The 15,044-nt window shown below is 34.1% G+C and overlaps 1 protein-coding gene across 1 annotated transcript; it reads right to left on the reverse strand.

Moving 5' to 3' along the window:
- Positions 1-1,441: 1,441 nt before the first annotated feature.
- On the reverse strand, positions 1,442-12,320 carry LOC107889234 (ubiquitin carboxyl-terminal hydrolase 8). Its single transcript, XM_016813589.2, has 13 exons — positions 11,901-12,320; positions 11,209-11,463; positions 9,974-10,115; positions 9,283-9,342; positions 9,104-9,199; positions 7,798-8,145; positions 7,532-7,672; positions 7,244-7,414; positions 6,468-6,725; positions 6,213-6,361; positions 4,079-4,639; positions 2,883-3,156; positions 1,442-2,064 (listed from the first exon to the last, which is right to left on the reverse strand). Exons 1-13 carry the CDS (start codon positions 12,023-12,025, stop codon positions 1,951-1,953), a joined length of 2,694 nt encoding a protein of 897 aa, XP_016669078.1. The 5' UTR covers positions 12,026-12,320; the 3' UTR covers positions 1,442-1,950.
- Between the last annotated feature and the right edge of the window lie 2,724 nt (positions 12,321-15,044).

Genomic DNA, 15,044 nt, shown 5'->3' on the forward strand with positions numbered 1-15,044 from the left:
CCCACATCTCTACATACGAACATTCTTGGGATCCATTTAAGCAAGATTGGATAGAGTAGTATAGGCCCCACCATACGCACTCTACGACTAGATCTCCTATTAACCTCCAAACCTATGAGGGAGGGCCTAAGCAGACCTATCTACCATTCTACCCTCTTTCTTTACGTACATCGCTAGACAAGGGTGAACTGCTCCCCTTCTCTTCCCTTGTTCATCTTCGCATCAACACTTTATATATTTAAATGAGATATTTATAATTTATTCTTCCGTGTCAAATAGAGGTGCTATCCTGCCCTGTCAAAATGGCTCATTTTACCGCTTAATAATAATAATAATATATTTTCTTTAAATTTAATTATAAATATTAAATAGTAAAACGAGCCGATTGAAAAATCTAAAATCTAGACTCAAGCTTGATCCAAAAACAGGATCGATCGATGGGTCAAATGTACAATGAAAAGGGATGAGATAGAATGGTTATGGATATATAAAAAATCCATGGAAATGATAGCGATCCATTTCAGAGTATGGTTGAACAATATCAACTCCCTTCATTGCAAATTATATTTTACTTTCCTCCTATCAAAACAAAAAGATGGAAGGAAATCGTGTGGTGGCTGTTTGTCCATCTTATTTTTGATGCAAAAACCAGAAACCAAATCTCACCCACATTATTAAATGATGCCCCCCTTCGGGTCTTGTTTTGATCAAATTATTTTATGACAGGGTTACCCTACATGCATATCCATTTTAAGGTTATAAAAAAAAGGAATCAATATCACGTCTTTGGATTTTTGTACTGAATAAAACATCATTACAACGATGATGGATCACATAATTTCATTAACAGGTGGGTAGCGTTAAGAATAAAGAACAAAAAAATTATTTAAAGCAATGCTAGTAGATAAACAAGGGATGATACGAGCTTAAGTTATTTATTTAAATCCATGTAGGGAATAGAGGCATCAAAGCTTGAAACTTTGGTTTTTATGGGAGAAAAGGCAATTGGGCTAAAGTGGGTGAAATATGAGAACCACAAGGGCTGGGATAGGGACCCGACATGACGTGACCAAAATGTGAACCAAGGGATAGTGGTCCTGGAATTTAACCGGGCTCATTTCATGGCTGCCATGGTACTATCGGAGAAAGTCTGGTCACATCTTACACCAAAATGGGAAAAGAACTGTGGCCCACCATTACTGGTAGAACTCTGAAATAAAAAACACATAGCAGCTTCCTTCTTATCCTACATTATAAACAAAAACAGATTTTTTTTTCCCTGAGAATTTAACTCATTCTGTCTTCACATCAAAATTCAAGGCAATCCCTATGTAAATCTGAATTTGAGCATGTATGCATGCAGGCATAAAGATGTCATTTAGATTATAAGTGAAGCATACAGGCAATGGGTTATGAAATCACATTTTGGACAAAATGGAAATTCATGAATTAGCTATCAATCAATTAATTCAGTGTTCAATCAACAATTGTACATTAATAACGGTAAACAAAAACTACACTTTCATGGATTAAAACCAACAACATTTGTTAAACCTTTCACAATATTATAGAAGAAAAAAATAATAAAAAAATAAGAAAAGGAGGAAAAAGAAGATAAGGCTAGACACTTCATTTCACAAATGATTATAGGTATAAAAGGGGGTAAAAAAGGAAAAAGAAAAGATCCCCTTCTTCGATCACTCTCACCTCTCATTTCTTTCTTGCTACTATATTACAATCATCAATGGCATCAACTCTAAGATTATTATTCCCCTTCCTCTGTAACACTGGCTGCTATCAACTTAGGCTTAAACAGTGCCAAACATGAAAGCATGCTACTCTTTTGAGATTGAGTTGATAATTGTAAGGCAGCATGAACTTTGATATACTCACCAACAAATGATACCTGGCTTGAAATTGTTTACTCAGTAAATGATGTCTCGGATGTTTTTATTCTACAACTCTTCTGTAGAAAAGAAGATAAGCAGCAGATGTCTTTATCTTCTCCAGGCTGATGGGAAAAACATGACTATCATCGAACTCATACCATTGTCCACCCCCATGCTACATCACAAAAACAAAATTTAGATTAATCTAGCAATGCCAACATGCAATCACAAATCTTTAGAATGAGAAGGGGAATTTATATTTCTTAGATTTGAGTCCTAGAAGGGTGACCACATAAATTAAATGAGCTAATCCCTGGGTTTGAATACTTCTATATTTCATGCTAAACAAATTGATCAGTAGCATCATCACAATATATTGGTATTTATACATGTGCATCCTCTTCTGATACAAGCCTGCATCATACAATCCAATGTCAAAATTTTGGACAACATTTAGGGGGACTGGGGGAGAGTCTGGGGCTTGAGAAGTGCAAGAAGCACGTTCTGAAGCTTGAAAGATGTTGTACTCAGTATTAACTTCACGAATGAAGTACTCCATTAATATGTGCCGAATTGAGATAACTACAAAGAAGTAAATAAGCTAAGCTCAAGAATGCTAAACTAATTAGTTTAATTGTCCACCTAAAATTTTGCTATCAGATCATAAGGTTAAAATATTAAGGCACTATGCCTTTGGTACAGAGCAATATCCATGTGCTATTTCAAAAGGTTCCCCTACCCTGACCAATGTTGAGACTGACCACCATGGTTCCAAATTTACTGAAACAGGTTTGACGTTTACAGCAACTCTAGGGGTGTTAGTGTGAGTGTGTTTTGGTCTTTCCACATGAACAAACCTACAGTTCATGATGGCACATACTAATATGATAATATGAAATTAATTTATTAATTAAAAAAGCCAATAAAAAGCTTTTTGCCCTTTTTTTATTCTATGGAAAAAAAAATCAGATTCCAGCTTATTTCATCACTTACATGGACAAATGCAGTATAGTGACCACCTCCCATACTTCCATAGTGGTTACTGACAGCATAAAGCATGTAACGATTAGATAACTCGCCATTCCTAGAGCCAATATAATTTGACAAATCAAGATTGTCAATGGGGAAGTCAACATATGTCTCCAGCTTGTTTTTCAAGAATCGATTATAAGAAAATCGTTTTAAATGAATAACCACAATCTCAGGCAGCCTCCAAAGATCCAACTTTTTACTGGCTTGATGGTGCTCTTTGCAGCGTGGACAGTACCTAAAATCACATTAAACAAGACCAGACATTAGATAGACAATGACCACCAAAGCATCCACGCGAAGGGTTAATATACCATTTGGTACCTAAGTTTGGCTTCAACATTTGGTACCCAGACCAATAAGCATCATATGGCCCGATGAATGTTTGACCTATGTGTACTAGTACAAAATACACAGGTGCTTAATTGAAAGGAAAAAAGCTTAGATACCAAATTGAATATTGAAGCCACGCTCAGGTATTTAACTGAGATAAAAAACTCAAGTATCAAAATGGAAAATTCGGCCTCCGGTACCAAATTGGGACAAGAAAACTCAAGTACTAAATTGAACATTAAAGCCAAACTCAAGTGCCAAATAGAATATTAACCCTTTCTAATATACATGCATGCATTGATATATATATAGTAGGCTAATGTTTTAAGTACTCATATAAACAACTTATCGAAGCTTGGAGAGATTGTGTCAATTCAAGAAACAAATAGATTTTAAAAACTGTATCTCACGCATTAAAAACAGAATGACATTTTTTTTCTTTTAATCTGCAAAAAAATGCAGTGGCTGGTTAAGCAAACCTGCTAGAGGTCTATAGCTTTGAAAAACAGATGCGGAGCATAGAGTCTAAGCCGATATATATTAAATCCTAAATCAAGGGACCTCTTAACAAATAGAATAGTAATGATGAGCTATTAGTTCATACAAGGACATTGCATCTTCCAAATAGGAAACACCTATAGACAAAGTTTTCTATCACAAGGCAAAGCAAAGACAAGGAAACATTGCTAGGATCAAAATAATCAGCAAAATAATATTCAACTTGCTGATAAAAGTTAATCCTCCCAAATAAGGAACACATTCTAGTTACTTTAAGATTCAAAATACTTCTTAAGCAAAGTTACAAATGTGAAAATTTAGACACTAACCACATATCTTCTGGCCCAAGTGGCTCCTCCATTAAGAATGCTTGAAGACATTTATAAAGAGAAACAGATTCCTGAGGTCGCTTAGCAAAAAAGCAGGACTTAAAAATCTGCGGTAAAGAGCCAAGAAGCTGTGTATCATACTGTTTAACATATTTTTCTGGCCAAGGAACGAGCACATGTAACCTTCTAGACATGCCAGCAGCTGGTATTGCTTCAGCCATAAGTATCTGGGATTCCTTGACTATTCCCTTGTCATCTGTTATGTAAAGTTGTAATTTAGCCTCTGAGAGTGCAGAAACCCCATTTGCATCGCGAGGCTTTTCAATGCCGTTTGAAGTCGGAGATGATGCATCATGCTCTTTCAGAGAAATGGCTTCAACTGCAGTACTCTCAGAGGTATCATTGTCTTCTAAGACATCTTCAGCCTGTGTCTGAAATGAATTTAGTAATTTGAGATATAGACCATGGATGTCAGACCCAGTGACAACATTAGAAAGCCTTGCTACAAGAGGAATTCCAAATGTTTTCCAACTTGAAGTCAGTTTCCCAAGCATATACTGCCTGAAAATATGAAATTCAAAAACCTTAGGTTATGAGGATACACCAACCAAACTAACTGATATTCTTTAAACAAACCCAAAGTATTTGTTGTGCAGCAGTAAGTGCGTGAACAACAAAGATAATTTTTTGAGTCGAAAGAAAACAAGTAACATTTAATTAAAATATTTCTAGCCAATCATAGGGGTTATCAGCAAGTAGAGAAAGGAAAAGGAAAACGAACAAGAAGAAACAGGAAAAACAGTACAATCCACGTGAGAGTTTTATATCTTTAGAAGGTAAAACACCATGTGAGAGCCTTAATGCTCAACATGTTAAACCCGTCTTTCTTTTCCAAGTAACATTGATAGGTAAAAACTAGAGCTTACAAAATATTTCATTTGATATATATACATACATATATGTATATGTATACATATATCATCAGTTTCAGTTATTAAGTTCAAGCATTGATTGAGTTTGACCTTAGTTGTTAGGATCCATCAAGCAATCTCAAAATGTGTCCTTACGAAGCAAGCAGCAAGATTTACATAATACGAAATGAATTGTATTCTATCAAATCTACAATAAATGATTGATAAACAACTTTATAAAGCCATTAAACTTGATAATACCATAAAGAGATGCAAGAATTCTGAGTAGCCATACAAAGATGCAACTATAGGATAACTTTACTAACATGTTTTGGTTCAAACATGCGCCTTCAGTAACAGACACTCGTAAATACAAAATATAGACTAGGAATAGCAAAATTTGGTAGTAACATATAACCCATACTACTTATTTTCAATTTACATGAACTAGAATATTCTTTTAGCAAAGTAAAACAAGAGATGCAAACATATAAAAGTCAAATCTAAATCCTGAAGAGGGTGGGAATGGGATGTTGAGCAGTGATGTCAAGGCGAGCGCCTAGGTGCTAAGGCACAGCGCAAATGGCCATTACCACCTCAGCCACCTCAAGGTGAGGCAACTTCAATTAGGCGAGCTCCTGGTGCGCTTTTCGGGCACCTTTGTTGCAAACCCAGACGCAAAAGAAGCATGCCTCACTAAAGAGCCATTCCATTCCCCCTTTTTGTTTTTCATTTTGACTTTTAAAAGAAAAGTATGACTTTTTTAATTAATTATGGACCTAATTTTATTATATAAAAACCTAGTTAACTCTTAAAAGTTAAAACTTTTAAGAGAAGATGAAGGAAATTTAGAGCTAGTTTCTGATGATATATTTAATTTCATTCTTATGGTGTTTTATTTTACAATACATTTAAGTAAATTATTAAACTTAAACTATAGAACAATGTTTTGAATTTATAAATTGAACTATATTAAAATTTATCTTTCTTTTACTAATTAATACTTATCAATTATATGTATTAGTTACATATGTTTTTATTTACATTTTACTTATATATTTATATTTATATGCTTGTGCCTCGGTTTACTTGGGTGAGCGCTTTTTTTGTGCCTTGCACCTCAGGCTATATAGAGGTCTTAGCGCCTCAAGTGCACCTAGCGCTGTTGACAACATTGATCTTGAGTGCTGAAAACAGTCAAGCTAGGAATTAAACGAACTTACTCCTCCATCTGCTGATGCATAAACACAACTAAAGGAGCTTTCTCAATGTCTTTATTTAATCGATAAGCAACCAGCGTGTCATCGTCTCTAATCAAGGATAACGAATCAGAAAGCTCTTCAAGATAACGTATAATTCGGTGGTTGTATATCTGCAATATAAGTTAATGCTTACAGATTAATTAAACATTCATAAGCATAAAAACGATATTAGTAAATAATCCAACAAATGCAGATGTTGTAAAGAAGGTAATATACCTCTGCCACCAGAAGGTTCTCATCAGCCCCCAAAGAACAAGCAATACTGAGAGCCTGTATAAGGTCTTCAAGTTTCCCACTCTTTGGGACAGTAATTGTAAATGGGGCTGGTTGAAAGGTTCCATCAGTACTGATGACAGTTACAGTCATTGTTCGCGAAGTTGTTGATGGTAGAGGTAGTGACAGGTACATGAATGGATCAAACGTTACAGAAACCTTTTTGCATTGTGGACAAACTAAAGTTGATTTATACTGACCCTGCAATGAATATGATCTTGACTAATTAAGTGGAATAACAAACATGCAAACAAATAAAGCAAACACCAGCTACTTTTATACTGGAATACATAGTGTGTTACTTAAGATTGTAAATAAATTAGATCCAACTTGCCTGAGGTATTTGATTAAGTAAACAAAATTAACTATGGTATAAATGAATAATTGATTCAACCTACAAGCAACATTACTATAATTCTATAAGAAAACATTAAAGCAAAAATGAATAGTGAATCTTCCAAAATGCTATCACCATGTCCCCCTCCTCCAAAAGAAAAGGAATTTTATGCTATCCATTACTTCCCCCCCCCCGGGCGGGTGGGGACCAATGCTATCTCCAACTTACATAAGTAATGAATATCTTTAGAAGTTCGACGTTCAAAAGAATGGAAATTAAATAACGACCAACGGAAAATGAAAGTGATTACTATGTGAACAATGCTGATGAAACCTTTCAATGAGTACTCAGAACAAAGTCAAATCAGGGGGGAAAAAATTACTTGGCACACATCAACGATGATAGAATCATTGCGAGCGATGTGATTTTGCCAATACTCATCAGCTACTTCTTCATCTTGGCGACCTTCGCTGTCCTTCATTTCAACATAAGGCTTACTTTTCACACGGTTGAGATCCTCATGAAGTCCATCCAACAAAAATGCAAGAAGTTCCTAAGATAAAAGGCACATCAAATTAATAAAGAAAAACATGGAATATGATCACATTACAATCACCCACCAAAGGGAAAACAAAACTCAACTATTGAGATCAAGAAAACGTTCACCGACTTGAGAATCATGCTGATTGAAGCCACTAAACTGAGGAGCAAAACGAGCAAGCTTTGACTTAAATGTTCTCGGTGCCACAGGGGTTGCTCCAGGGGCCCATAACTTCCTCAACAGATCCCCGAAGGCTGAAGCAATCTCACCCTGAAAAACTCGCATGCTTTATGGATGCATACAACTAAGAACAGTTCAAACTTCACACTATTCTGAAACCTATAATAAATGTAATGAAACATGAAAGCAGAGGGATTGAAGTAAATATAACGTACTTTCATTCCCAAAGGATTGTCGGGATTTATTTCTCTAGTATAATCTCCAAGAAAATAATCAACCACCTTTGGTGTATGAGCCAAGCACTGAATGGCACTGTTCATGAAACAAGTGTTCCCAAGATTTTGTAATCCAGTTAATCCCAAAGAACCAGCTTCTCCAGATCGTCCACAGAATATTGAAGCACTTGTGCTGCCAAAATTGGAATTTGTAGTGCCATTGCAACCATTTGACAAGACTGGAGCATCAGAAGAGCAATTTGCTGGATGTCCTAACATTTCATCTTTTCTCCCCTCCCTACATTTCATGGAATCTGACAACCCATAGACTTGCAACTCCAGGAGAATCTACAGATAAACAAATGTAACAAAACGTTATTGGCATGCATCAAAACTACAACAAATGATTTGTCATTGATCTGATCAACAAGAAAGCAGAAGAGAGCAGTATATTAACATGAAGATGAAAATCAGTTTGCCCATAGAGTCAATACTGGTTGACACTCTGCCACACATTGCTTCCTACTCACAGCTGGCATCATCTTCAGATTCATCCCCTTATTTTAAAATTTGAGTCATAGTAAAAATTACCTCAAGTATACAAAATACCCTTTTAAGGTTACATAAGATTATTTATTGCCACAGAATTTGACCTTTTGGGGCCTCAAATTTGGTGAGACATAATTGCTAGAAATTTTAGTATAATAAAGCAATCAATGAAAAAACAATAGTATATGGTAGGAATAATTGATACATGACAAGTGGCTTAAATTGTACCATAAAAAGAATCAATCAAATGGGAAAAGGAAAGCATAAGGACATCCCTTGTAAGGGAAAAGAAACATGAAACTCTCTTGAAGGAAATTCAAATGTCAAGATTTGTCTCAGAAGGCACAATTAATCTCATGTAATCTTACTTCATAAAAAAAATCTCATGTAATCTTTAATCACATCAATAAAGGATTCTTCCAATTTTCTTTAGTGACTAGCCAAACACTGGAGCATGAAACATACAACAGATTCAACGTTTATGAATTAGTATTTAGTTTTATTTATAACAATCATATTAGAAATGAATTTCATCAAAATGTTATACTAAACGTGAAGACAGTGTCAGATTCTATAACTTGAATAGTTAGGCCAATTATGAACTTATTAAGAACAATGCTTGCAGACAAGCACAATAGTTAAAAGAGTGGGTTTTAAAAAACTAAGGATGACATCTTGGAGGGAGAGTGAACAGAATCAAACAAACGTGTAGATGTAAACCAATATCTCATTTAAAACCCAAAAAGATACCTCTTACCTCCTGATCTGATTGGCGTTGAGAATCTTTGAGAAATCTATCTCTCTCATTCACAAAATATAGAGCTGTCTGCCCGGAAAAGTCCCAAATGCGTAACTGTGCAATAGATGAACATAGATAGCCATCTCATTGAAAAGTAACTAAAAAGAAAAATCCTCCCTAAAGAAAAGGAAAATTACCTGCTCAGAATCTATACTAAAGATTTTGCATGCTCTTCTGAAAAGTTCCACTGCATTGTCCTGTAAAAAGTGAAATATAAAGTTGGCACAGAGAACCAAGGGCATTCCATAATAAGGATGAGGGCTAATGATTCAGAAATGCAAGAACATGTCAAATTTAACCAAATAACAACTAATGAGAAAACATCTTTTAGTACAGGTGAGAAAACTGTAAACTATAGCATGATTCGAGAACACTTTAATTGTAAGAACATCAAAAATCCCAAGATGCAAGCAAAAATGTTATGAATCAAAAATCAATTTATATGGAGTCGATTTGTCTGTCAATAATAAAGTTTCAAACTAAGTCGTTACATTACCACAAAGGACTCAAATCAGAAATGCATTTAGTCCTCTAACTGGAAAATTTATATAAATAACACAAGTGGTCCTATGAAAATAGAACTAATTATTTTTTAAACATTTTTTATAACAAACATGGAATGAATAAACTAAGTCCATCTCCAGAGTGAAAAATGAACATAGACCTTTAATCTTATGCTATCAATATCATGCTCGATATCCACTTTACAAATAAGATTGGGGGAAACATTAAAACTAAAAATTAGACTTATACAAATCTATGGCCAGACTAGAGTGATATATCTTCACAGACCAAATGTGGAAAAATGGGTTACTTAAATGAACTTACCTTTTTGCTAATTTTTACTGCCAACGAATTCGTTTCCCTTGGAATAGAAAGTCTTAGATGTAAGGGATACACATCCGCCATGTCATCTTCAGCAGCTGAAAAGCTTTTTCCACCTTTTGCTGCAACTTTAGCATCGCTATGCCTACAAGGAACAGCACAAAGTAGAACTTGAGAGATATTAAAAAACTCTTTTTAGTTTCTAAGGGCCACATAGAATTGATTCATCAAGCGCTAGAACAGAATTCCAGGTATCAAATCTTAGTAAGTCAAATACACATTGCTTTTCATTCTAAAATTCATTCGACCAGTGGCAAATAACAGGAGAATGAAAAGCAAAGCAGAAATGGAAGAATAAGCCATGTAAATATCCCAAAGTAAAGGATCCAAAAAAAAATGGAAATGATGCATAAAAGCTTATTATAAATTGACTGTTGTTGCAAATAGAATAAACAGATCATTCTTAATATAGGAGGTCATACTCTTCTAAAACTAAGATTAACAAGTTTAATTTTGCTACAATGAAGGAGCAATCTTAGAAAAGATGTGGAATATGCGTAGTTACAGTTTTCATCTGAAATAAACTTGTCATAAATTTTCAGTCCATATTAGTGGGCTTCCCTAATTAATATAGACTACAGTGACATAAAAGTTCAGAAAGCAGATCTTAAGCTAAATCAGTTTTAAAAGGTCACACATAGTTTTCCATGTCAAGAACGCAGGAATTGTACTAGAATATATACTGAGGTGTGATGCAAAGATCCCAAAGTAGGATAATTCCCCATGTCAAGAATTGTTGACCTAGTTTTCCGTAGACTTACTGTGCTTATGTTTCAAGGAGCAATGGAGACATTCCCACGATATTAAAGAGGAAGCAAATAGCTCACTTAATGAAGAAACTATACTTAACAGAGAACTTAAGGATCTTTTTAAAGGCAGACTGGGATCAAAAACAGAATATGCTAAAATTATCACTTTTCTCTAATCCGAACATTTGAAGCAGATCCACACTTCACTTTGATTCAATTGCCTCATACAAGTCCCATTCTTTCCTCTTTATTCCTATCAATCCAATTAATATCCATTGCTTAAACTCTTAGATGCAATGCACCCAAGGCAGGAACCAAAAAGCATGCAAAGAACAGTAGATAAGTAGAACCACCTATTCAAACTATTTAACATCAAAGGCTACAGTATCTGATCTGATTATACTGAAAAATCAATCTTAAAACACTCACCACTTAAGAGCCTGCAACCACATTTCACCAGGAACCAATGCATAGTCCCTTCCTGAAACACCAACCTCTCCATTTTCACCATTGTGCAAAGAACTCTCCTCTTCCTTCCTTAAATTGAAAGCAAGATCTGAGTTGAAAATGTTGTTGATTAACTTCATGGGACCCGCATACGAGGTTCCTGATGTAGCTGTATACAAAATCCCCTTCTTCGAATCAGATTCGCTTGAAGTTGAATCCTGTGCATCCTTCCACCACCTTTAAGAGAAAAGTATAAATATGAATCAACTCTTAACCAATGTAGAGCGTAGACATTACCAAAAAAAAAAAAAAAAAGAAGGTCAAAATCTTAAAATACAACACTAAAAATTTCTAAAGGTAGATATCTCACTTCAAACAGTTCGTAAAAAAGAAATCCAAGCAAATCCTTATAAATTTTAACGAAAACCCAATTGAAGCAAATCTAAATGAAGGATCGAAAACATTATCTTTTTGGTTACTAAGAAAGTTACCCGTAAAGAACACCATAAAAAGTAAATGTTTATCAACATTCCAAATCATATTACCAGAGATTGACTACTACATTAATACCCAATACCCAACAATAGAAAAACCCTTTTTTATTGTGATTGGATCAATTTTTAAGTAGGGTTATTTTAGATTTCAAGAAATGTTTTGCTGGAAAGGAAACTGACCTGAAGGGCACAAAGTAAACTCGCTGGTCATCATTGTTGCTGATGTCGTTGTTGTTGTTGCCCTCGTCGTCTGAGTCGACTCGGTAAGTGGAATCTGAGGAATCCTCAGAAGGGAGACCCACCATTTCCGGAAGAGAAAGAACGAAAGAAAAGAAAAGAAAAGAAAAGGAAGAACGAACGAGAGCTTAAAAATGAAGAGAGAAAAGGGTGCTCATCATTATTGCTTTTCGCTATATATTTTGAGAGAACAGAGAGGGAAAAAAATGCCGGATTTCGCAAAATAAAGGAAGAAATAAACAAAACAAAGTGGAGTTTTTTTTTTTCCCCCTTCTTGTGAAGAGGATTCAAGGAGGGGAAAACATATATTTTTGGGTTTATTTTTTCCATTATTTATGGATTGATGTTGGGAAATAAAGATTTCGGACAAAAAGAGAGACGAATGAATTGAAAAAATAATAAATAAATAAATAATAATAAATCAAGGCCTAGATTCATTTCAGTAAGTTTGATCGGATTGGTGATGGAATAAGTTGTTATTAAATTTTATTTACGGTATAAATTACAATATTAATTTAATTTAAATTTAATATTAAATTTTAATATATTTCTATTAATATGATTATTTTATTTGATCTTTTGGATCAAGTTTTTTAAAATCGAACCAATAATTGAATCAGTTACACTATCAATTTATCGTTTTGATCAATTCTATTAAAAATTATAAAAACAAAAAAAATTAATTTATCAATCGGTTCAATAGATTTTTAACTTAATTCAATCGGTTAACATTTGTTTATGGATTATCTGACTCAACTTCTTATTTCAAATCAAATTCTAATTTCACGAAAAAATTATAGGTTGGAATTCATATTCCTGTAAAATTAAAAAGCTTACATTAATCTATCTTTAGTCTTTGCCGCTTAAAACAAATTTAATTTTTTCATAAAAAAATCATATCAAAAAAATTCAACAAAAAATAGTAATTTAAATGTTAGTTTGTTGGATTATTTAAAATTTTGCTAATTTTTCGCAGCTTCACATCTCAAATGAAACATGAAACTCGCTTTGCAAGGGAGTTGTACAATTTGCTATATTGATTGGTATTATTTTCATCCAAATATCTTAGACTTATTCATACATCTAAGCAGTAAATTAGTGATCAGATCATGCTGAATATCAATGAAGCAAGATATCTTTTTGAAGACTTTATGAATGGTCGTATGTCCTTAATTAAAGAGATCCAATTTCTTTAAAAATCTACAAGTCAAAAACAAATTTACATTCCTTGTTCAATCTAACACAAATCATTTCTCACATTTCTTGTTCAATCTATAAACTGTAAACTTCAAGTTATTGGTCGACGATTTTGTCTTTTCCTTTTTTTTTCAAGGAATTTGGGTTGACATTAGCTACGAATTAATATAAACATACAAAATCATCAATATACAAACCAATTCACACTCAATTGCTAATTTAACCAACTTTCACATTTTATTCAATTTAATCCCTAAAATTGAGACTAATATAACTTTCGATTCTATCCTCAATTTTTCATGTCAATTTCACTATAGTCCTTATTGGACCTCATATTTCTCACTTTTACCATAAATTTTAAATTTTTACATTTTAGTCCCTATTGAACAAAACCATCAATTGACTTTACAATTTAATCTTTTTTCAACTCCAAACTTAAAATGTATCAAGTTAACATCTAAAACTTCAAATATCCAACAATGGCAACATCCTAAATCTTTAACAGTTTCGAAAATCAATACATGGGTCGGCTAGCTTAAGCTCCTAGGATTCCAAAAAAATAAAAATTACAAGAAAATGTGTAACACCCCTAACCTATATCCATTGTGGGAATAGGGTTACGAAGCATTACCATAAAACCGTAATATAAAAACATACATTTCCAATTATTTCATTAATCATAGCAAAGCCCATTCATACACATGCATGACGTCCCTTAATCGAGCCTTCGAGGCCTTAGAAACACTTTAGAAACAGTTCGGGACTAAATCGAAAACATTTAAATATTTAAGGAAAAAGTTGGAAAAAACTTAAATTGCAAGGGTCACACGGCCATGTGACTTACACGACTGAGACACACACCTGTGTCTCAAGTCGTGTAACATTTGAAATAGGGACACACGATCGTGTCCCAGCCTATGTCCATGCCCGTGTAACTCTCTGACTTAGGTCACACGACCAAGCCACACACCCGTATGCCAAGCCATGTAACTCTCGAAATGGTCTTACACGCCTGTGTGCCAAACCATGTGCTAGGCCGTGTAACTACCTGACTTGTAACCCTTTAAAACCTACAAGGGACAGACGACCGTGTCGCATGGCCGTGTGTCACACACAATTGAGATATACACCTATGTCTTAGGCTATGTGGACAAGAAATAGACTAAAAACAAGCTATTTCCACCACCTCTTTCACGCTTGTACCTAAACACATTTTGCACATATGAACAAGGCATCATAAACATACCAAAACATACATAATATGACCAATTAGCCATACAAGGCACCTAAAAAGCAAGCATTCAACTTAACTACACATGTGCATAATTGGTCACCTTACTACCATTACAAAACATACCGTACTTGACTTATACCATGTCAATATAACTTACCATTTGAACCATTATTCTAATTCATTTCAAACACATATACCTAACTTATACATATTTGACCATAACTCATCCATACATATCTAGCTTAATTCCATACCAAGTTATACCAAAATTAACCATATTGCAAACATGCCAAACTTACCATTTTGGTCATAGAACCATGCATCAACTTGACCATATTAACACCAACCATCAAAATACCATAAGTACATTAACCATAATGACACTTATACATATCAACACAACAACTAGATCATTTATACACAAATCCACCTATACATGCCATTATAACCTTGCTTAAAACATCAAAATCTACGGATATAATCTCTGGATAGTGTGATTGATCTCCAATAAGCTTCCAAACCAATCGAGCTTCCAATAATCTAAAAAGTAAAGGAAAATAACTACGTAAGCAATAAATGCTTAGCAAGCTCGTATAAACTATAAACATAACATACCATTTTAATAATAAACTTTATGGGGTAATTATAAAACCTAT

Source organism: Gossypium hirsutum, chromosome A09 (assembly GCF_007990345.1).
Source record: "Gossypium hirsutum isolate 1008001.06 chromosome A09, Gossypium_hirsutum_v2.1, whole genome shotgun sequence".
Classification (NCBI taxonomy): Eukaryota; Viridiplantae; Streptophyta; class Magnoliopsida; order Malvales; family Malvaceae; genus Gossypium; species Gossypium hirsutum.

Bases quoted from the DNA above. Each gene is read 5' to 3' on its own strand.
- LOC107889234 (XM_016813589.2), bottom strand. From the start codon at position 12,025: ATGGTGGGTCTCCCTTCTGAGGATTCCTCAGATTCCACTTACCGAGTC. The intron at 6,362-6,467 runs GTATATTACCTT...CTTATATTGCAG, and splicing joins AGAACCTTCTGGTGGCAGAG to ATATACAACCACCGAATTAT. The intron at 2,065-2,882 runs GTAAGTGATGAA...TTTGTGATGTAG, and splicing joins ACTATACTGCATTTGTCCAT to CATGGGGGTGGACAATGGTA.